The sequence below is a fragment of the Dendrobates tinctorius genome, unplaced genomic scaffold (assembly GCF_039654945.1).
Source record: "Dendrobates tinctorius isolate UK_male_01 unplaced genomic scaffold, ASM3965494v1 ptg000205l, whole genome shotgun sequence".
NCBI lineage: Eukaryota > Metazoa > Chordata > Amphibia > Anura > Dendrobatidae > Dendrobates > Dendrobates tinctorius.
In genome coordinates this window covers 2922997-2947666 of record NW_027361872.1, presented here as the reverse complement: position 1 = coordinate 2947666, position 24670 = coordinate 2922997, and the positions used below count along the sequence as shown (strand labels likewise).

Here is a 24670-nt window from a genome sequence, read left to right as displayed (position 1 = left end):
TATGGACGGAGCCGGCATTTCAGGACGGTTGGCGTCCCTGCTGCTGCGTCTCTATGTGTGCATTCTGCTAGGTGAGTATATATTACTAATTTGCTCGGTATATGTTTGTATCTGCTGAGTTCATGTATTTCTTCTCAATTCAGTTGCAGTAAAACATAAAAACATCCTATTCTCTTCTCCTTGTTGCATCCTCATGTATTCCTATCCTGCTTCCAGGAGAAGGAGAGCAGCCCTAGAAATGCACTGGAGTGCTGTGTGTAGAAGAGGAGTGGAGGATCCAGGGATGATCTATCCTGCTGCAGCCACTTCCCTCCTCTCAGTGCTGGAGATCACTGCTGACCTCAGTAGCACAGTGCACTCTCCAAGGTGCTGAAGGGAGTGAAGCCAAGCAGTCTGCAAACTGCTCAGCAAACTCCACCAGCTTCAGCTGATTAATGATTATGCAACCCACAGCAGACAAATGGCAGAAAGCTGTGTCTGCAGGAAGACACAAGTATTTCTTCAATTAAGAGAAAACGCCTTAATCTATCCCCCTCTGTTGATACAGTATATTCTATGGCTGCAGCAAGGAACCTGCTCAGATAGAAGATCCCCCAAGGCTCCAGGTATGTGCTTGTACCAGGGACTTTTCTGCAACACATTACCCAATAAATGACCAATAGGACAGAGTTCTAGCTATCCATATTACTGTTCTTCCATTGTGTCTTTTCACTATAGAACACTAGCCTTATTGATTTACATCACAATGGATGTATTGCTGCTTTTTTTTTCTTTTGTGATGGGATGGATATTTTTGGTACTGTTCTTCTTTTATTCACCCTATATGAGAAAGTAGTGAATAACTCTTAGGCGTCGGAGTGTTAATTCATTGCAAAGGATGTCAAAGTTTGTCTTTGCTGTGTCACAGTGCCAGAAGTTTACCTGCTAAATTTACTATTTGTGATTCAAGGTCCAGCAAGAGGAAGCCATAGACTTTACACCTGCAGAGGTGACAGGGGGTGGGCTGTAAGGAAGATAAATGCCATGGATGGGTTCTGCCATATCTAAAATACCCCCCCACCACCACCATCATCACAAATGGATCAGCACTCATGGATACAAGTTTCCAAGGGAAATCATAAGGATTTGCATTGAAGGTCATGGGCTGGATGAAATTCTATACACTGGAGGCGTGTGGATTTGTAACCAGTAAATGTTATATTTGCTAGGACTGAGCTATATAATATTAGAGTATGCAACATTATTACCAAGTGCCATAAAACTATATGCATGCAGGCTCAGTGGAAGCTTTCACACGCGACACTGCACCTTGAGCTGCCATGTGCAGATATGGGACCCTCCAAGAAGCCACAGGCTGAAGACCCCAAAGGGCTTTGTACTGGGATCTGATTTCTCAATGTCACCCGAACAAATAGACACAATGTCACATGAGACATTAGGAAGAGTTCCAGTTCTCCTCCATCTTCTCCCTTGAACTTGCAGAATAAGAGGTGGATTACTCTGTGTGGATTGTCTCCTTATGAAGTGCGGTCCGATGCCTCTCCACCCGGTGTGGAGTTGGTTGCTGTCCAGCTGCCCGGTGGTGCTGACATTTGGATGATGTCTAGCAGGAGAACGAAAAGCTGCTGTTGCTTACTGCCCCTGAATGAAGACAACGGGAGATTCCTCCTCTTAGCCATTTTCATTGTCCTCTATCTGATCGCAGGAGCCACGATCTTCTCCACCATAGAGAGGCCATCAGAAGCCAAAGCCCAGAACCGCTGGGACAGGATCCTGAGGAACTTCAGTGAGTCCTATAATATCAGCCTCCTAGAGCTGCGGTCATTCCTTAGGGATTATGAAGCAGCCATGGCAGCAGGGATCAGGGCAGATGCCCTCAGACCAAGGTGGGACTTCACTGGTGCTTTTTACTTTGTAGGAACAGTAGTCTCAACTATAGGTAAGATATCATCCTTCATGTCAATGTATGCTCCTAATGGCATGGTGCAAGCAGAAGTGTGACTATACATCCTAAGAAACCCATTATAAGGAGAGTATCTATTATCTATCTAATACCAATCTATCATCTATCTATCTATTTATCTATCTAATATCTATCAATCTATCTATTATCTATCTATCTATCTATTATCTATCATCTATTTATCTATTATCTATCTATCTATTGTATATCTGTCTATCATATATCTATCATCTATCTATCTATTTATCTATCTAATATCTATCAATCTATCTATTATCTATCATCTATCTATCTATCTATTATCTATCTATCTATCTATCATCTATCTATCTATTATCTATCATCTATCTATCCATCTAATATCTATCATCTAATATCTATCAATCTATCTATCCATCATCTATTTATCTATCTATGTTTCCATCTATCTTTCTATCTGTTATCTATCTATGTATCTAATATCTATCTAACTATCATCTATCTATTATCTATTTATCATCTATCTATTTATCTATCTATCTATCTAATATCTATCAATCTATCTATTATCTATCATCTATCTATCATCTATCTATCATCTATCTATCTATCTATCATCTATCTATCTGTCTGTCTATTATATATCTATCTATCTATCTATCATCTATCTATCTATTTATCTATTATATATCTATCTATCATCTATTATCTATTTATCATCTATCTATCTATCATCTATCTATCTATCTATTATATATCTATCTATCATCTATCTATTATCAATTTATCATCTATCTATCTATCTATCTATCTATTCACCTATCTATCTATAATCTATTATCTATTTATCATCTATCTAATATCTATCAATCTATCAATCTATCTATCTATGTATCTAGCTATCTATGTTTCCATCTATCTTTCTATCTGTTATCTATCTATGTATCTAATATCTATCTATCTACCTATCTATCTATCTATCTATCTAATATCCATTATTTTTCTGCACCAGATCCTTCTAATACTTTTACGTGTGTCCATACATTTCATCATATTAAAAGTTCCAATTCAGCAGAAATCCTGCATGTTGCACCCTCTAGCATGTTTTACTGTATGTTGTCATAGCAACTGAAGTGAACAACAAAATGCCCGGGCGCCCTCTATAGGCTCCATATAGGTTTCCTATTGTGCAGAGCTTGTGTGCAGCATTTGAACAACCACCTGACCTAAAGATTTGCTGCGGCTTGTAAAATGGGCATTATGCGGGGTTTGATTCTCTATCTTTATATATGTATATGCAGGCTTGGCACCTCAAAGAATTGCTTTACTTCGGGGGGGTAATCTCAAATATTGTAATTGATGGAAATAAAATTAGTCGCAAGAAATCCGGTCTGGATGATGGGGGTCTGGTCTTAGAGTTATATACATAGGACGTAAAAGACTTAATTTTTGCCGATATATTAAACGTGTGGCCGCTAATTTCTGGAGTGGAAGCGGCTCGCTTATAAACTCGTCAGCAATACTGCAATATTAGATTTGCAAAGAATTCTCCATCGCTGCTTGACAAAGCCATCATCTGAATTTAGGCCCACCGGTGAACCTTCCCTTTAAGCAGGAATTGGTAAGGTTCAGACATTATACTTGCCTCAGTTTTTGCAGGATACAACACCCATCCATATCGCCAGCGCTGTAATATGTCCTTGTACCGAGGACATGGATCTGCTTTAGGTAAAGCCATGTGAACTATCTCACTAATGCACAGGGCTCAGTTATGAATGTTCTTATGTTCTTGCAGTCCAGATAATAAGATTATTATGATTGATGTACAGACAGAAGCCAAATCTACAAAATTGCAGTGATTCATTTCACAGGAGGAAAGAAAAATGTGATGTAATGGAAAACGAGCACTCACATGGCTTCTGGTAACATTGATAAGTCTTTACAACATGTTGCAAACTAATGCCTCATAATACTGCTCTGATTATATGTTCATTGGGTCGATCTACTCAACTTATTTGATAATAACACCCATGCATTATTACAGTGGTTGGATGGACTGGGATTTTTGTATGGAAAATTACAATGAAAATGCTGATTTTCTTGCCTAAAATGATGCATTGCACCAATAAAATGAAAGGGTCTTCATCCAATGTAATGTCACCTGTTGTCCTTGAAGAGATCGGAGGCATTCCCATCATAAGTCTATTACTGCAGATAAGTCTCGTTGGACATTTAGACAAAGGTTCCAATGACATTGTGACTGATCCTTAAAGAAAAACTCCCATTACAATTTTTATTCTCTTAATACATTGCAGTCATCATATTATACAGCACTGTGTTCTTACAATTGCTCATTTTGCCTTTCTACCCAGTTAATTCTTCTCTTTTCCATCAGGTGTTTGACATTGCCTGATTAAAAACTGGTTAGCTGAATCCTTCTATGTAGAAAAAGGAGGTCAATTTTCCCTGCATGAGTTATCAGTCACTGCAAAAGTCCCTGGCGGGGGAAGAGGAGTAACTGGAGCTGTGTCAGGAGTTGAAGAGGGGAATGATTTATGCAGGGAAAAGAGACTTCCTGTTTCTACACAGAGAAGAGAAAAGAGAGGAATTTACTGGGTAGAAAGACAAAATGAGCAGTTGGAAGTACACAGTGCTGTATAATTTGATGATTGCGATATATCAAGACAATGAAAACTTTGTTGAAAGGTGGAGTGCTTCTTTAAGTCTTTCAACTTTGCATTCAAAGAGCTGTTCGGTCATACAGACATTATACATCCCCTACTCGAGATCTCCCTATGAGCTGGAGTGATAAATAGTGACTCATGCCTTTAAATGGGTAGCAAATCAGTCATACTAGATTTTACCTGCAGCTAATTGCCCAGAGATTCTTCTTTCTAGAAGGGATTGTCTACTTAAAAATGTTTTCAGAAGTGCACCGCTCCCTAGCCTCCTGGCTTCCAGCTTGATGGGTGGAGGGGCAGTTTTGTTGACTGTTAGTTCATACCAGCAACATGGTTATGCTGCTAGTCATTACTGTGCGTTCTCCCATGCTGCTAGCACAGGCACCATTGCCACCGCAGCATTGGAAGAGCGCAGGGACACGTATATCCAGCTTCAGAGCAGCTCTAGCAAGACAACTGTGTTCTTTGCCTTCGAGACCGGCCATCCCAGGGAAGGAGCAGTAAACTGAAGAATTCAAAATTCTCTCTGTTCTTGAGAACAGAAAACATTTTAATGAGGGACAATTTGCTTATTTTTGCAAGCTTTTTACAATATAATCTATTTAAGTAGATGAGACAATCTCATTACCACAATTCCTTTAACTTCCCACTTGACAAAGTGTTTTTTTTTGTATAGTGGAAGCTTTTGATTTGGCTGTTGACGCTCACACACCACATTACCATTTTTCCTCCTCCACTCTGCTGGAGAACTCATTCATTTTTTATTCATACCAAGCAGATTGATGGCTGATGTTCAGCAGTTCAATAGCGGACTGCCTTCTGCTAGGTAGACCTGATGGAGCCGCCACTCAACCATCCTTCTCCGTTCGATCTTCTGCACAGTTGGTTATGCAATTGGATTTGCAGCCGCAATAGAAATCTGAAAAATCTTTGAAAATTAGATAACGTTGGTATAATTGATCTGCAGCATAGCCTGTGGTTACATGGAAACTACTTGGCTGTGTTCTGTATTCTATATCAGAACTTACTAACGCAGCAGCTTTTCTCTGTTGCTTTGTACATGACACTCACAGATCTAGCAGTATATCCAGTAATAGAAATGAGCAAACCCGAACTGTAAAGTTTGAGGCTTATACCAAACAACTAGTGTCCGGTGCTGAACTCCAAATACAGACTTCTCATGGACGTCCATTATACAATTCTGAAGTTCAGAGAGGAGAGAGAGAGGGATTGATATTCCAGCTCCAAAGTTCAGGTCCTCATTGATTTCAGTGGGGTTTGGGTTTGAGTACAGTTCTGGTACCCAAATCGAACTTTGGATAAAGTTCAGTTGAACCCAATGAACTCAAACTTCCATGGGTCCGCTCATCCCTATCCAGCAATACTCACGTCAATCTCTCTGCATGTTCTCAAACTTCTGTGATGTCTTCAGTAGGGTTGAACGGACTTGTGGAAGTTCAGGTTCTGGTACCCGACCCAAACTTTATTTCAAAGTTCAGTTTGGTACCAGTCAGTGTTTGATATTTAGCACCGGACACTAAATGTCCAGTACGAATGGCAAACTTTTAAGTTCGGGTTCACTCATCTCTAGTCATCAGGTAATAAACATGAATTACAACATCTGGATATTGTTAGTGATACTCTATTCTCATGTTAGAGTGTTCAATTTCCCTGCAGCGCCACCACAGGGAAAAAGAATTATTACATGGTGACAATTGAATTCATAAGATGTCCATACACAATGGGAAGAAACATCTATTAATTAATCATTAATCTCCAATAGGGTATTTAATTTTTTTTATAGAACCTTAAATGAAGCCCAGCTAGCTGGTGCCCTGTTGAAGCTGGAAAACATGGGCACAAGGAGAAATCACACGTGTTGGTACATGATAATATTATGGGCCAGATGTATCATCGCTTTCACAAATATTGGCATAAAAACTTTGAAAAGACGCAAAATTTAAGCGCAAATCAGACTTTTGACGTTCTCACGCTAATTTCTCCCAGCTATGAACATAAAAGGCGGACTTCTGGCAAAATGGAACTGGAGTAGGATTTGTGGTGAGTTGGACACAGAGGTGCACGCAACTCATCTAACGCTTCTGATTCGCATACGCCTCTTCATGAATCAGAAGTGTCCGACTCCAGCACATCTTCTCAAGAATGGCTTGAGCAAAGCAGGTCTCGATGCATCGGGCCCTGTATGTGCATTTTTCATGTCAGTTTAGCAATCCAATGGCATAAACAAAAAACATAAATATGCAACCATATGCATTATCATTGGATACAAGCAGTAATACATAGATTATTGCCCCTCCGATGAGAGCATGTCGTACGGACTACTCAGTTCTACCATACGATGCTAATGCACAGCACCTCATTAAAAGGGTTTTCCAACTTTTGGAGACATTTTTCTAATTTAAATGCAAGTACAGTGGGGAAAAAAAGTATTTAGTCAGTCAGCAATAGTGCAAGTTCCACCACTTAAAAAGATGAGAGGCGTCTGTAATTTACATCATAGGTAGACCTCAACTATGGGAGACAAACTGAGAAAAAAAAATCCAGAAAATCACATTGTCTGTTTTTTTTTCATTTTATTTGCATATTATGGTGGAAAATAAGTATTTGGTCAGAAACAAAATTTCATCTCAATACTTTGTGATATATCCTTTGTTGGCAATGACAGAGGTCAAACGTTTTCTGTAAGTCTTCACAAGTTTGCCACACACTGTTGTTGGTATGTTGGCCCATTCCTCCATGCAGATCTCCTCTAGAGCAGTGATGTTTTTGGCTTTTCGCTTGGCAACACGGACTTTCAACTCCCTCCAAAGGTTTTCTATAGGGTTGAGATCTGGAGACTGGCTAGGCCACTCCAGGACCTTGAAATGCTTCTTACGAAGCCACTCCTTCGTTGCCCTGGCGGTGTGCTTTGGATCATTGTCATGTTGAAAGACCCAGCCACGTTTCATCTTCAATGCCCTTGCTGATGGAAGGAGGTTTGCACTCAAAATCTCACGATACATGGCCCCATTCATTCTTTCATGTACCCGGATCAGTCGTCCTGGCCCCTTTGCAGAGAAACAGCCCCAAAGCATGATGTTTCCACCACCATGCTTTACAGTAGGTATGGTGTTTGATGGATGCAACTCAGTATTCTTTTTCCTCCAAACACGACAAGTTGTGTTTCTACCAAACAGTTCCAGTTTGGTTTCATCAGACCATAGGACATTCTCCCAAAACTCCTCTGGATCATCCAAATGCTCTCTAGCAAACTTCAGACGGGCCCGGACATGTACAGGCTTAAGCAGTGGGACACGTCTGGCACTGCAGGATCTGAGTCCATGGTGGCGTAGTGTGTTACTTATGGTAGGCCTTGTTACATTGGTCCCAGCTCTCTGCAGTTCATTCACTAGGTCCCCCCGCGTGGTTCTGGGATTTTTGCTCACCGTTCTTGTGATCATTCTGACCCCACGGGGTGGGATTTTGCGTGGAGCACCAGATCGAGGGAGATTATCAGTGGTCTTGTATGTCTTCCATTTTCTAATTATTGCTCCCACAGTTGATTTCTTCACTCCAAGCTGGTTGGCTATTGCAGATTCAGTCTTCCCAGCCTGGTGCAGGGCTACAATTTTGTTTCTGGTGTCCTTTGACAGCTCTTTGGTCTTCACCATAGTGGAGTTTGGAGTCAGACTGTTTGAGGGTGTGCACAGGTGTCTTTTTATACTGATAACAAGTTTAAACAGGTGCCATTACTACAGGTAATGAGTGGAGGAGAGAGGAGACTCTTAAAGAAGAAGTTACAGGTCTGTGAGAGCCAGAAATCTTGATTGCTTGTTTCTGACCAAATACTTATTTTCCACCATAATATGCAAATAAAATGAAAAAAAAACAGACAATGTGATTTTCTGGATTTTTTTTTCTCAGTTTGTCTCCCATAGTTGAGGTCTACCTATGATGTAAATTACAGACGCCTCTCATCTTTTTAAGTGGTGGAACTTGCACTATTGCTGACTGACTAAATACTTTTTTTCCCCACTGTATCTGGAACTAAAAAAAAAATTTTTTTTTTATTGGGTTTCATTAAAATTTTTGCACCATTTGGCTTTTATATTCTCCTGCACATTTAGTTTTTTATGTGGTTTGGGGTCATAAATCAGGTGAGGACAGCTGAAAAAGAAAAACAGATAAAAGAATTATGCCTCATTCAGACGTCAATTTTTCTCATGTACGAGAAAACACATTGGTTATATTGATCAGAATTTGACCACAGTGTGGTCTGAGTATCATCAGATTTTGTCCACCTTCTCCTATATGTCAGTCTATGAAAATCGGACTGCACTCGGATGTCATAGACTCACATTGCCGATTTTGATTCGACACTCTGGATCAAAATCGGACACGTGTCTGAGAAAAAATAACAGACATATGAATTGCCCCATAGACTATCACAGGTATGAGTTTGATCCGTCAAAACCACAAATAGCACTTGTACGAGAACATCAGATGTCTGAACGAGGCTTTACAAACTCTTCCGTCAGACCATCAGAATGGTCTACTACAGTTCTGAGTTATTAATTTATTATTGGGAATCATCTCCTGCTTGCTGTGGTTGAAACGGAATGACTTTTTTTATCCTTAGTGAAATAATATAGTTACAAAATGTTTGTAGATTTCATAGGTCAGCTGTTTGGGCATAATGATATATGCATTGGCAGATATAGAAGTCAGGCCTTCAATAGCCAAGACCACACTTGGGTCCCTCTTCCTTACTAACAATCAATCCTGCATTCTCCAGCGGCCCCATGAATCAGTTGTAGTGAAACCTCCACCAGGGGGAGCTGGTGAGGGAAGAGAGGTTACACACTAAGAGCAGCAACCCTGAGCAACAGCACAGGTGCCACAGGTAACGAGAGAGAATAGTCAGATGAACCGAGTCAGAAACTAGCAGGAGCAGACGTACCAGAAGGAGCAGCAATACACGTAGTCAAAATACCTAAGCCGAGAGTCAGAAAGCCAGAACATGAGCACGGGGTCCAAAACGTGAGACGAAATACGTGGTCGGGGTCCAAGCCGCGGAGTCAGATGCCAGAGAGGGAACGTAACAGCAGAGACGAATACCAAAAGACGGGGTCAGAGATCAGTCCGGGTCATACACGTGAGTATCAGTCAAAGGCAGGAGGATCACCAGGGTACAAGGGTCAGCGGCTCTAAACTGGAAGCTGGAGCTATCACTAACACTGTTCAGCAGGCTGTGAGAGACTGAAATAGCCCAGCTAGCTCCAGAACAAGGCTGAGGAGATTAACCCCCGCATGACCAGTCCGGAGTGAAGACAGCAGAAAATAAACTCCGGACTGGACAATGACATCAGTCATATTGACCGTCTCTATCGCACGTCTGACTTTGGATATATGGCAAGGCATTTTTAATAAAGGAATATCAATTCATGGAGTAGGGTTTTCTTCTAGTCTGAAATGTCTACCAGTCTCAATGCAAATCACACATCTTATTCATGTCTCATTGCACTTTACTTCTGAAATTGTGTGTGTAACGCTTCCACTCCATTAGACATTACCACATGCCCATCAGAGGTAAATTCACTTGAATGAATGCTGTCACAGCAAGCATGTTATATTGCCGGATTTACAACCTGAGTTTATCTCTGGTAGTATAGCTGATTCCATAATTTGTTTAGCTCATCTTGATATTTCATTTTTGTACTTCTTCAGTTGACAGGATAAAAAAAAAAGCTGCTCCACTATGCTACAGTGCACATGTGATCATATTTTCAGCATGGATTCGGTTATAGGCATTATGTGATATAATGCATGGTCTGGAACTGAAAAAGTGTAGAAAGAAAACAGTTTGCCATGCTTTATGAACATTAGCTTTGATGCCGATATACGGTACTTTGGAAATGTTTAAGGCAGGTGTGGGAAAAAGATGTTACAAAGTAAGAAGGCTTTCACAAATAGACATTGTAATTCCTTTTTCTGTATCAAATAAAAAAATGCAAAGTGAATTGATAAAAGGGAAATCTAAATCAAATCAATATTTGGTGTGACCAACCACTTGTCGTAAAAAAAGCATCAAAGCATCAACTCTTCTAGGTACTGTGGAAGGTCGGTTCACTTAGCTGCTCCTTGGGGTAGAAACAGGCACACGTGGGGTTAAAGTCTCTGGGTGGTGTATTGTATCATGAACCAAAAACCCAAAATGGTGACAGAAAAACAGCCTGTCTGGCTCAAAAGAAAATAAATAGTTCATACACAGACCTGCCCAGTACTTCTGGGACAACGCATACGGCAGCTCTCGCAGGAGCTTCAGTATGAAGACTTCCTTCTCTCCACACAACACAGAGGAAAAAAAACTGGCTTGACCTTTATTTCCCCAGCCACACCCTTGAGGTGGAGATATGGTGAGTAGGCATCCCGCCCATCTCTTTACCTACTCACCTAAAAACCCGCCCATAACATGGCTGCTTAACTCCTTCAGCACATAGAATGCTGAAAAGAAACTTAGGGGTTACTAGATCATGGAGGAAAGCAATCTCTGTGACACATATCTCCCCTCACATACAGTGCCAGTGACCCTGTCTCAGTACTTACACACACATTTTGAAGGAACTCGGCAGGGAGGTTGTTTCAAACATCTTGTAGAACTAACCACACATCTTCTGTGGATGTCACTTGTGTAAATCCTTCTGTTTCTTAATATAATCACACAAAGACTGGGTGATGTTGATATCAGAGCTCTGGGGATGCATTAACACTTCCAGGATTCCTTGTTCTTCTTTACGCTAAAGATACTGTAGATCTTAATGTCATTCACTGTATGTTTAAGGTTGTTTTCTTGCTGCTGAATAAATTTGGAGTCAATCAGATGCCTCCCTGATGTTATTTTATGATGGATAAATCTCTGCCACATGTATTGCTCAGAATCGAGGACACAAAGAAATGGACAAAGGAAACCGTAGATGTAGTAGTCGGCCAGGGAAACTTAGCACATTAGGTAAAAGACAAAATCAGAAGATGTTCAGCAGTGCCATGAGCTCAGAACTGACAGCAACCAATGAGACCCAGCTACACCCATCTACTGTTGTAAGACGTCTGGCCAGAAATGGTCTCCATGGAAATATTGTAGGCACAACCCTGACCTTTGACATGGAAACAATGTCAATCGATTTAACTAAGCATAAAACATAGGAACTGGGGTGCAGAGAAATGGTAGCAGGTGCTTTGGATTGATGAGTGACATGTGAAATATTTGGCTGTAAGAGAAGGCAGTTTCTTTGCAAAAGGGTTGGAGAGCAGCACAATAATGAGGGTCTGCAGGCAGCAATGAAGCATGGTGGAAGCTCCTTGCAAGTTTAGGACTGCAATTCAGTAAATAGAGTTGGAAATTTGGTCAGGATCAATGATGTCCTCAAAGCTGAGTAATACAGGCAGATACTTATCCATCATAAAATACCATCAAGGTAGAGTCTGATTGGCTCCAAATGTATTCAGTAGCAGGACAACAATCCAAACATCCAGCCAATGTCATTAAGATCTATCTTAAGCATATAGAAGAACCAGGAGTCCTGGAAATGATGATATGGCCCCCACAGAGTCCTGATCTCATCATCATCAAGTCTATGTGGGATTACATAGAGACAGAAGGATTTGCACAAGCGACATCCACAGAAGATCTGTGGTTAGCTGTACAAGATGTATGGATCAATCTCTCGGCTAAGTTCCTTCTAAAACTGTGTGTATGTGTACATAGAAGAATTATGATTTGATGCTTATTTGAGAGCAAATGCTGATTAAAGATGAGTGAATAAATTCTAGGGGAATTAAATTATAGTTCTACTCAAATTTTACAAAAATCAACATTCACCAAAATGTGGATTTTTTGTGCTTTAATTCGTCACAGACTTAGCAAAATGACAGGTTCCAGAGATGCCATTTTTCTGAACCATAAAAAGGCCATCAAAAGAGTTAAAAAAATATAAAACTCCTTACACTCACCTTACCACTTACCTCTCCAGCCCCTCCGCTACTTACTGCTACTCATCCAGTCTTCACCCCATATCCTGATCCCCCACTGCTCGCGCTGGATCCCCATGACACTGTGACTTTCAGCACACTTGCGCAGCACCCTCCTAGTCTCATAAAAGCTGGAAGTCCCGGCTGAGCATGAGAGGCCCGGGGATTTCAACGCGAGCTGCAGGGATTAGAAAATGTGTCAAGGACCAGATGGGTGGCGGTGAGTAGCCAATAGAATAGAATTGCCCAGAAAATCAATCGTGAACAGGCGAATTAGAATATTCCTGATCTGCTCATCTCAAGCGGTCATGCCTAATATTGATTTGATTTAAATTACTCATTTGAACACTTTGCATTTTATTGTTAAAAATAAACTATTAACACTTCTGTTTCTGAAAACATTCTTACTTTGCTGCATTTTTTTCCTCACTTTCCTAAAATCTTTCCACACTACTTGTGTATATTTAAAGGGCCATTCTTTTGCTGTTATTGATTATAAGATATTAATACCTTGCCTGAAGAAAAATGAAACGATACCCAATGAACGGATGATTTTCTGAATGTGTCTTATATACATTTTTTTTCATTCTCATAACAAAATAAAAATTATTTAAAAACAAAAATCTGATAAGGATTAGTAGTTCAAATAATAGCTCAAATTAAAAAAAAAATTAAAGGGTGTAAAGTCTGACTGAGGCCATCACCTAACAAAAAGACTAAAAAGAACAGACTTGGCGCTAGCTACTCCATCTAACAGGTCCCAGAGAAATTTCACCCTTCTTGTTTTTTCACTCTATACAGGAATCTAGACTTACAATGTGCTCCAGCGTTGCGTCCATGGAGTAGCCTGTAGTTAGAGAAGCAAGCTTGAGGCAAGGATGGTCAAACTAGCTGGGTCAGTATCAAAAAGGACAAAATCAGAAGGAAATATTGGAGTCTGAAGACTAGCCAGGATCAGAGACCCGTAGGTCAAAATCAGACGAGCTAAGATCAGATGAGGGAGGTTCACAGAGTGCTGGACCACTGGTCACATAAGGGAGCACAGTACATCTGCTGAGCTGCTAGACAACATACACACCCATTCTGTCTGGCTGGACAGCAACACAAGTCCCAGCCAATACAGTAATATTGGTCAATATGTCACCTCCATCACCAGAGTCACCCACAGATTGAAGAGGTTGACAGAAGAAGACATCGCTAGAGCAGGTCATTCCACTCTCCTCCATCACTCCCAACCAGAAAGTCTGAAGCTGAAAGGAGTTATATGGAGTGATTCCCTGCTGCTCTCTAACCCACGATCGGGGGTTATGTAGACAGCTAAGTAATACTTTATGAATGTTTCCATTCCTCTCGTAGAAAAAAGTATGGAGAAACATTCATTCACTGCGTCATCCAACTCCTCCCAATAGGACTGAAGTCAACTAATGAAGTCAACTTTTAGTGGGCTGACCAGTTGACAGACGTAATTAGCTCTTATCACCTGTTTTGTAGATAGGTTGTAAATGGTAAATTGGTATTCACATAACATGACATAGATACAGGTGCATCCTCTGTGACCTGAACCTATCTCAAAATGAGACCCTATCTCACGCTGCCAGTAATGGCCACGTAAAGTTTCAAGCTATAAAAGCTATGTAGATGTGCAGCCGTCTACCACCAAAGTTTTTTTTTCTACCAATAGTAGCACATTTCTTCTAAAAAAGTTTTACATCTTTTTTTTTTTTTTTTAAAGCAACATTACATAAAAGGCTATTCATATTTATAAAACTATTTATGCAATCATTGATCCGTGTTGGTCTCCAGCAAAGTACAAGAACATTTTTTTTTTCTACATGAGATCTTAAAATGATTTTTTCCTTTCCCTAGCAAACATTATCTAAGGTTTATTTTTAGACAAGTGTCTTTTTATTCAAGTGAATTAAAGAGATTCTGCTCTTTGAAATATTAACAGTGTATCCCAGGGGTTGGACCCGACTAATCACAAGATCAAAGGGGCAGCAGAGCTAAGTGAAGCCACTGAGAATGCAATGTATCTGGTATTGCAGCCTAGAACCATGATTGGTAGGGCTTCCATTGCCAGACCATAGTAATTACACATTGATGATAAATCCTAGGGATATCTCACTGGTGATTTAAAGAATTCCCATAAGGGAACCGTATGTGGATCAGAACGTGATGAGTTAAGGTTTTTTGGAATAAAATTTTGGGGGGATTTTGATGACTTTAAAAGCTGTTTTAAATACCATTTTTGTAGTAATATTCTTTGCGTTTTTAGTGTTTGAAGAATACAGGGATATATATGTCTAAGTGTTTTTTCCTAAACAATATTTATCACTTCTCCAAAAGTTTGCTCCATGATTGCTATGATGTACCGACCGATCCTAAGAATGGAGGTCCAAAAGTTCTTGTGTGAATGGAACAGTAGCAAGCAAGAGTAACTTCTGCTCCATTCCCTGTCTATATGAGTGGTTGACACAGTAAGTTCACCAGATTGGTGCCCAACACAAATATCACCTATCTTTTGGATAAATGATAAATATTATTATTGAACATCCTCTTTAATGTTTAATCTCATAAATTCTCTTTGAAACAGAGGGTGAAAATTTATCACTCATTTTGCACCATTTTACATAATTTTTTCGTGTATTTTAACAACTTCTGAACCACCCATAGATAATAAACGATCAGGCGGTCTGCGGTCTACACTGCAGCGTTGTAATAAGATGTCACTGCATAGTAGAGCAGCTGTGTGCAATTATGTAGTTGTGGGATACAGCCAGATTCAAAGAGAAGGCACAGATGGTTATTACTGCCTCTGTCTTCTTGAGCTCTGTGTATACAGTAATAGGAAACACTAACAGAGCTTCTGCCTCCGGATGCCATCAGCTCTGCTATGCAGCCAGTAGTCTGGCTTCATTTCCACTGTAACTGGGGATAATTTGCCAGCCCCAGTTACAGGGGAAAACAGTTTTTAAAAAAAATATTGAAATATTGAAATGCCCTCAAAGGTCTTTTATAAACTTATGGGAGGCACAATAAGTGAAACGTATGAAAAATAAATGAAATAAATAAATAGCAGGTAAAACATTACTATTTTATTTTATTAAATAGCCACTGCCAACCCAAATTGTTATTGGGGAAAGCTATAGAATAATTATGGTTTGGGTTGGTGAGGATAATACCAGTACCACATGTTTATTGCACATGTTGATGAGTGATACCTAATGGTTAGGAAGACTGACTTCAGTGTAAGACAATCCAAAAATGTATGTATGGCTTTAATTTAAATTCTCTTTAAAATAGATATATTTTTTAACCCAATACAGAGATTATAAGTCAACAATGAACAAATTGTGTACTATTAACTGTAACATACGATAGAATATGTGACATAGTAACGCTCCGCGGTACAATGCACATCATGACATTGTACACGATAAATAATGGATTGTCACAATGATTATTCATGAGGAGATTTATTACCTTGTTATGTCCCTGTTCTTCTCCGCATCTTTGCTCTGTATCTTTCTTACACAAGCCACTGGACAAGGAACACGGTGTATGGGGAAGAGCTGAGGGTCTACAGCTGGGAAATGATAAAGCACTACATAGGATCAATAAGTTAATTGCTTTACCTTGCTTTGTAATATCACGTGTGTATCTTGCAGAGACCTGAGTAAATGACCGTTCAGTAGAAAAAAGCCATTTTCTAATTTGGGAGTGAAATAATATATTATTGTCTCCATCAGACAGTAATGTGTAATTTCAGATTTGTCATTAGTCTACTGCTGCACTTTTGGGAAGAGCATAATTTTTAAGGCCCTCTTCACTCGTCTGTATAAAACCGATAGCGGGAAAAAACAGTGCCAGTGTCATCAGTGATTTCCATCAGGGTGTCATCAGTGATTTCCATCAGGGTGTCATCAGTGTATCTGTTTTTACCAACAGGGTGTCATCAGTGTTTTCCATCACGGTGTCATCAGTGTTTTCTATCAGGGTGTCATCCGGGTGTCCATTTTCACCATCAATGTGATCATCTGTGTTTTTCCAATATGCATAAAGAAAGAATGAAATTACAAAGCTTCTTTACTTTGCAGTGTTAAAGGGAACCTGTCACCTATTTTTTCGCATATAAGATGCGGCCACCGCCATCAGGGGCTTATCTACAGCATTCTGTAATGCTGTAGATAAGCCCCCGATGTAACCTGAAAGATAAGAAAAACGAGTTAGATTATACTCACCGGGGGGGGGGGTCCGGTCCGGGTCCGATGGGTGTCACGGTCCGGGTCCGGCGCCTCCCATCTTCTAGCGATGACGTCCTCTTCTTTGCTTCCCACCGCGGCTCTGGCGCAGGAGTACTGCTCTGCCCTGTTGAGGGCAGAGTGCTGCAGTGCGCAGGTGCCGGGATAGGTCAGAATGGCACACGAACGGTACACGGATGGTACACGGATAGCACACGGATGGTACACAGATGCCATCCATGTGCTGAACATGCTTTTCAATGACCCAAAAACTTGTATTGGTCCTTGTTATCCATTATGCCGGAAAAAAACGAACATGTCTTCATGTGGTTCACACGAAAACACGGTCCATGTGATACACGGACATGTGAATATCAATTCTAAAACCTTAATTCCAGCTCACCCAGTTGCTCTATGCTCATCCACCTGGGGCTCAGACACCAGCCTCGCCCTGGCCTCACATCATGGGTAATAGAAAAAATTGGAGTCCGGCTCAACAGGACTAGATTTTCCTTTTCTTTTTCTTTTTTAAAAGTAGCTATAGTGCATACAAAAGAACATTTTCATTGTCGACGTGACCCAGTCGACGCGTTTTACTCTTGTCATGAGTAAGACCATATCCACCTCTAACCTTTGGGCCTCTGACAAAGACATTCCCTGATGGCTATTGGAAATGCCAATGAATAAAAGTTTTACATGAGGATTTTGTTGCAGATATGTGCTACCCTTTGTATTACAAAGTGTGATATCCATCCTAAAAATCAGATGCATATGCAGCAAACTTAAATTTGTGCACCACAAGACAGTTTACCTTTGGATTCTTTGTCACTGTACCATTCACCTAATGGATCACATGTGATGACGTCTAATTCTCTTGGCAGCTCCTTTATTGCACTGAAGATTTTCCACCACTCGGATGGAAATTCAGCAGTGTAGCAGATATGTGTGAACCTACCCACTCGGTATTGATATGAAATAGACAAATTCACTGTGGATTTTTCAGATTTGCAGCTGAAACTTAGGATTTTTTTTGCTGCTGATTGGTCATCAGATCCATATTTTCTATTTTGTTCACATTCACATGCAATTCCAACCAAATGTTAGACATTTTTTTGTTAAACAATATAGATGATTTAGGCACAGAATTTAGATAATCTAGGCACAGAATCCACACAAAAATCCTGACAGAAATCTCGATGTGTGAACATAACCTAAATCTGTCACTGGTTTGGCTGTCTCCATAAGGCCAGGGTCACATGTCCAGTATTTGGTCAGTATTTTACATCAGTATTTTTAAGACAAGTTCAGGAATGGCACAATCAAAGGAAAAGTATAATAGAAATACATCACCACTTCTGTATTTATAACCCACTCCTGGTTTTGGCTTACAAATGCTGAGGTGAAACCCTGACCAAATACTGAACATGTGAACATGGCGTAAATTTGATAGAATGCCTCCACGATTGGGGATATGGTGGTGTTCACCTCCAAGAGAAAAGATAAAATCCTGGGGTCACATAGCAAAGATCCAAATCAAACCATATGTGAAGACACAGGGACCAGTAGGTGCTCACAAACATCAATTTAATCTACAACAAGGAGTCAAGGTTCAGACTCATATGAGCAATAGGGAGCTCAGCATGTTCCACAAGAGGGTATATCAAGTGGAAAAAAGTGAAGATAAGAAAAAATGTTACTTGTTAAAAAATTAATTCTTTATTAAAAATATTGTTAAAAGGAGAGGTTAAAAGGTCAAAGGCCCTGGAAGAAGCTACATAGCGAAACGGCACTCGTCGGCCAGGGGGAGGGATCTGCGGCATTCCCTCAGCTGTTACCGGTGGACGCTGCACTGAATCCGGTATACCCTTGAACTCAGGTACTAACAAATAGTCCCCTGTTTATACCAAGCACTTTATTCTCATTATACTCTGTGCAGCTCCCTGGCACACTTCTTTCATTAACCCTTTAGCAGGTCGCCATTAGTCACATGAGCAATGTGCAATACTGTCTTTTTTGCAGATACTCAGCTGTAATAAATAATGGCTTTTGTCTACTGAGGCACGTTGAACCCTGCTGTAATTAGTTTGCATGTCAGTACCGCCTTGTATTTATATCCAATTTTACATCTACTTCTTCCATAGCCACACGGGCAACGGGCAATATTGCCTTTTGCAAAACCTATTAGTAACAAGCAAAATGTTTATTGGCGTCTACTAAGGCACGCTGACTCTGGCAGGAATTATTTGCATGCAAGAACCATTTTGCATTTATATTCCAATCTACAAGGTTATTATTGCGTGTGTATTTTTTTTACATCATTGTATATTGCTGTACCGCAGCCTATCCCCCTTTTTTGGAGGCCTTTGGCCCTGTCTTTTTAACCTCTCCTTTTAACAATATTTAATAAAGAATTAATTTTTTAACAAGTAACATTTTCTCTTATCTTCACTTTTTTCCACTTGATATACCCTCTTGTGGAACACGTTGAGCTCAGTATTGAAGGGACTTTGCCTTTCTAAAAAAGGACTATGAGATTAATTCATATGAGCAATAGTCTATGTCTCCTGAACAACTGAAAAATATGTCTGGCCTAATTAAAGGGAATCTGTCACCCTTTTTTGAGATATCATATAATGATATCGTTCAATTGGGTGTCACATAAGGATTCTCTTAGTACTTTTGCTTCCCCCTGACCCCGCACCTTTCATGCATAAATACCTTTTTTATATCGGTTCAGATGTTTGTAAACTGCCGCTGTCTGGTCCGATGGGCGGGGCTTATTCAACTGCTCCCCCCCGTCTTGCTCTATGCATTTCTTCTTGTGTAGAGCAAGACGGGGGGGAGCAGGTGATTAAGCCCCGCCCAGCGGACCGGACAGCGGCAGTGTACATACATCTGAACCGATATAAAAAAGGTATTTATGCATGAAAAGTGCGGGGTCAGGGGGAAGCAAAAGTACTAAGGGAATCCTTATGTGACACACAATTGAATGATATCATTATATGATATCTCAAAAAAGGGGTGACAGATTCCCTTTAAGAATAACTTCTGTGTCATCACACCATATCAAAACAAATCCAAATGGCACCCAGCTGCCGTAAAAAGCAACGCATTAGGATCCCCCAATTACACCATGGGGCCAAATAGGGATGACGTTAGGGGACCCTGTCTGTTTAACCATTTATTTGCTGTGATCGCTGTCCACCATGGCATCTAAGGATTAAACTGCTTAAATCAGATCCATCACTAATCACAGCAGCTATCGGTGGGTGACGTGGAGCTCAGTGCATGAGCCTACACCATACAAATTCTCCTGACTTCTGCCATAAAGATACAATGGATGCTGGGAGAAGTGTTTGTACAACAGGCTTTGGGTGGGACCGTATACTACTTGTCACTTCCAACTCAGAAGCCTTATAGTTGCAGCGTGGTCTGCCTCTATCGGTGGTACACGTCATAGGATGGGGGCTTGCATATAAAAAGGTAACTGGGAAAAGGCAAGCAGTGCAGATGTTAGAGAAACCAATGAATGAGCCATGATTTAGTGCGATTTTGTACAAATAGGGCTAAGTGACAGCACATGTGAAAAAGACTTGGGTATACTAATATATCACAGACTGAATATGAGTCAACAGTGTGATGCAGCAGCAAAAAAGGCAAATGCAATTCTAGGATGTATTAACAGAAGCATACAGTCTAGATCTCGTGAAGTCATTATTTCCCTCTACTCCTTTTTGGTCAGACCTCATCTGGAATATTGTGTCCAGTTTTGGGCACCACATTTTAAAAAAGACATCAACAAACTGGAGCAAGTTCAGAAAAGAGCGACCAGAATGGTGACCGGTCTGCAAACCCTGTCTTATGAGGAAAGGTTGCAGGATTTGGGAATGTTTAGTTTGCAAAAGAGAAGACTGAGAGGAGACTTAATAGCTGTCTACAAATATCTAAAGGGCTGTCACATTGTAGAAGGATCAACTTTATTCTCATTTGCACAAGGAAAGACTAGAAGCAATGGGATGAAACTGAATGGAAGGAGACACAGATTAGATATTAGAAAAAACTTTTTGACAGTTAGAGTGATCAATGAGTGGAACAGGCTGCCACGAGAAGTGGTGAGTTCTCCTTCAATGGAAGTCTTCAAACAGAGGCTGGACAGACATCTGACTGGGATGATTTAGCGAATCCTGCTTTGAGCAGGGGGTTGGACCAGATGGCCCAGGAGGTCCCTTCCAACTCTACGATTCTATGATTCTATGAACTTGTGGCATATTACACACCAGTGGTCTCCAACCTGTTCCACAGTTAGAAGTCAGACTTCTGAAACATATAGAGACCACTGATATACTGTATATTTAAAATGGTGTAGTTTGAAATCTAAGTATGATGAAATTGGATCAGTATTCAGCAGAGTAATAAATATATTCTAAAATAATATAGTTATAATTGTAAATAGAAACAAGGACCTAAAATAGCACAAAATAGAACAGCAAAAAAAATAAAATAATAATAAAAATAGTGGAAATCTATAAAATCTCAAAATGAAAAATTAGGAAATAATACTTCACTGTAGATGATATTTGATATTCTTGGCCTATTTCCAAATTTCTGTTCTCACTTTTGCCACATACCAGCTTCGCACTTCTGCCCCATCTGATTGATAAACGGCGCTCCGTCAATGAATGATTGTGAGAACCGCTTATGATTGATGTGGAGTGGAGCTTGTGTTGCTTGTGTGCCCCGACCATCCATCTCTCCGGTAGGGAAGTCAGTACAAAATAATCTGACAGAGCTGAAGCGCCAGCTTTTAATACAACTGTAACTTGTGTGTAGAATGCTTTGATGACGATCCCTCTAGAGAAGATCATCCGCCGTGGAATGATGATGTTATTGTTTTGAATAAAGCACATTAACTTGCCACCGCTACACACTGATGTGACCTAGAAACTATTTTTACCTCTGATGCATAAAAGGAAAATTGTTTCATTATGTAAAACAGACTGGTATTTAGCCATTTTGCTTGGAAAAAAAGGGATACCATGTCTTCATAGCTGTTCTGTGAAATGTTTAGCCAAGTGGGGCAGACTCATTCTAAAGATGGAGAACATTTTCCTGGACCAGCAGTGGTAAACATTGCATTTTGCATAATGCCCAGGAGCACTACTCCCATCAAAGTTTATATCTTCTTAATGTACTGCAATCATCATATTATACAGCACTGTGTACGTACAGTTGCTCATGTTGTCCTTCTATCCAGTTAATTCTTCTCTTTTCTCTTTGCTCTATGTAGAAACAGGAAGCCTTTTTTTCCCTGCATGAATCAATCCCCTCTTCAACTTCTGACCCAGCAACTCTGCTCCTCCTCCTTGCCAGTAACATTGTAGTCATTGTAGTGATGTAGGATTGTAGTTCTAATGATGATTCATGCAGGGAAAAGAGACTTCCTATTTCTACATAGAGCTTAGAAGGATTCAGCTAGTTATTTTTTTAATCACATTATATCATAGACCTAATGAAAAAGAGAAGAATTAGCTAGGTAGATATCAGGGCCTTGTCAGCACCGGCGACTTGTCATGGCTGAACAGGGTAACTCACCCACCACTACGAGGAAGCCGAGGTCTGGCGCTGTGGGGGGAGCTCAGGCAGACGGGACCTGGGAGCGGCTGCTTAGCCGGGACGCAGGGGTAGCTGGAGGCAGCAGGACCTGCGGCCAAGTGACCGTGCGTCACAGGAGGAGGCAGGTCTACCGCGGAGCACCGCTGGGAGACGGCAGACCTGGGGGTATTTGGCAGTGACTCCGGAGGGTATATTCAGGTTGGACAAAGCGGGGGTCATATGCAGAGAGAGCGGTGCGGTAAAGAAGGGGCAAGCAGAGGTAGTAAGGACGTGGCCAGGGGGTCAGACACAGAAATGGCAGCGCGGTACAGAAGGGGGTAAGCAGAAATTAGTCAGAACGTAGCCAAGGGGTCATACACAGAGATGACAGCGCAGTACAGGAGGGACAGGCAGAACTCTTAACAGGGACAGAACCAGATCAGAACCAGACAAGCGTAAAGTAGCACAGGCACAGGCAAGTATAAGCAACGAGAAATAACACCACAATCAGGCTATAAGAAGCCTCCCAGAATCCCAGAGTGAGGCCATGCAGATTAACCTCTGAACTACCTAATACCATAACCTCCACAGACTATGACGGTAGAAGGGCAAAATTAACAATTGTAAGTACACAATGCTATATAATATGATGACTGAAATATAGTTAAGAGGATAAAAATTTTGATTGGAGTTCCTCAATTTTTCAACCATGATGCTTTCAAGCATCTCCTCTCAGTCTAAAAGGGATGTGTGTTACAGCTGTTGTACTGATCCTGATGGCATGGGCACAATGACCTGCCTCTCAGGAACAACATACTTGTCTTCACTTTGAATTGTGGTAATGTTGCATTTGTGTCTTTAAATGCACCTCTGTGAGAAAGAAGACTACAGCAGACCCTGTGAATATCACACAGATGCAGAGTAAATCTGGTTTTAGAAGCTGTAGACATGTGTGGTTCAATTTTTATTTTTAATTTGATTTTTTTCTAACGTATTTTGATTAAAATTGGTCACTTAAAGGTTTTTTTGGGCACACAAATTATTAAAGCATTGTTAAGCCTATCAGAAACAAAGAAACTTCAGAATTTACTTGCAGTAACATGATGGTAATGTGACTACCAGCTCCTTTCTTCCTACAGAGAGCAGTGATTTCTTGTGTGTGCTTTGAATGGCTTAGGCAACAGCCCTGCAGTTTAACCTTAAATGATGATGCCATAGGGGAATGGCCTATGATCCTGGCAAGATTAGGGTGACTGGAGGTGTGCACAGGGAGGTGTAGGGAGATGGACCGGGCCAGTATCATCCCTAGTAATACATCTGGCAATGTTTCTCTCGTTTCGGGGCCAGAACTATTGGGGCTGTCACCCTTGTTCCCAGGAGGGAGACTTTCTGACCAGGACAGAATTGGGCACCTGACTGCAGGGGGCAGGTCAGATCTAAAAGTCTCTGAGCACGGGAAGATGGGGTCTTTGGTGAGAAGGCAGCGTGCGCAACAGGGGAAGGTTTGCTCACTCTGCTGCACGATACCAGAAGGCCAGGCCGTTTTGCTTACTACCATCCCAGACGCCAACAGACCGCAAGTCGCCTACGACTGTGGGCTTGCTCACCTCCCAGACCGAAGTGATGTCCCGTACCACACCGCTGACTGTATATGGCTCCAGACCTTACCAGGGGGATCACGCAGGGTCAGACAATATACTCCTGACCTCCACCGCTGAACTTTATCCTTCCAAAGAGGTCCTGAAGGCTTCTTCTCCACCAACACCTTGTTCCGGTACTGCAAAGCTACGTATTGGAGAGTCAGAACACATCGCAGCTGTCAGGAGACAGTGCCTCATGTTCCTCCAGGACCAAGCAAGAGACTTCACGCGTCATCTGTGGCGCCACGGTGGGATCTTCAAGCCTCCACCCTCCGAAAACATCAGACTGTTAAGTTTACCCTTTTGTTGAATATTTACTCCTGTGTTATATCCCAAACTCCCTCTTTCACCTTTCTGTCTCCCTGAGAGGAGTAATGGGTCGCCCTCCCAGGGCTGTGGGGTACTCGGTACCGGGCCTGTGTCAGGGGGATGTGTCACAGCAGCGGTGACCCGGTCCGTGGCCCTGGGCTCCCAATATCAATGGTGGTTTAGTTTATATGGATAGTTCGTGACGCCACCTGTGGTGTTCGGCAAATATGGTGTTAG

The 24670-nt window shown here is 41.1% G+C and overlaps 1 protein-coding gene across 2 annotated transcripts in view; it reads left to right on the top strand.

Moving 5' to 3' along the window:
- The first annotated feature begins 314 nt into the window (after nt 1-314).
- The window catches only part of KCNK12 (potassium two pore domain channel subfamily K member 12), a 185850-nt gene continuing 161494 nt past the window's right edge, over nt 315-24670 (top strand). For both annotated transcript variants that reach the window (XM_073554009.1, XM_073554010.1), the window contains exons 1-2: nt 315-605; nt 950-1939. In XM_073554009.1, coding sequence (XP_073410110.1) covers nt 1597-1939 — 343 coding nt within the window. In that variant the 5' untranslated portion in view covers nt 315-605; nt 950-1596. The remainder of the gene's footprint in view (nt 606-949; nt 1940-24670) is intronic.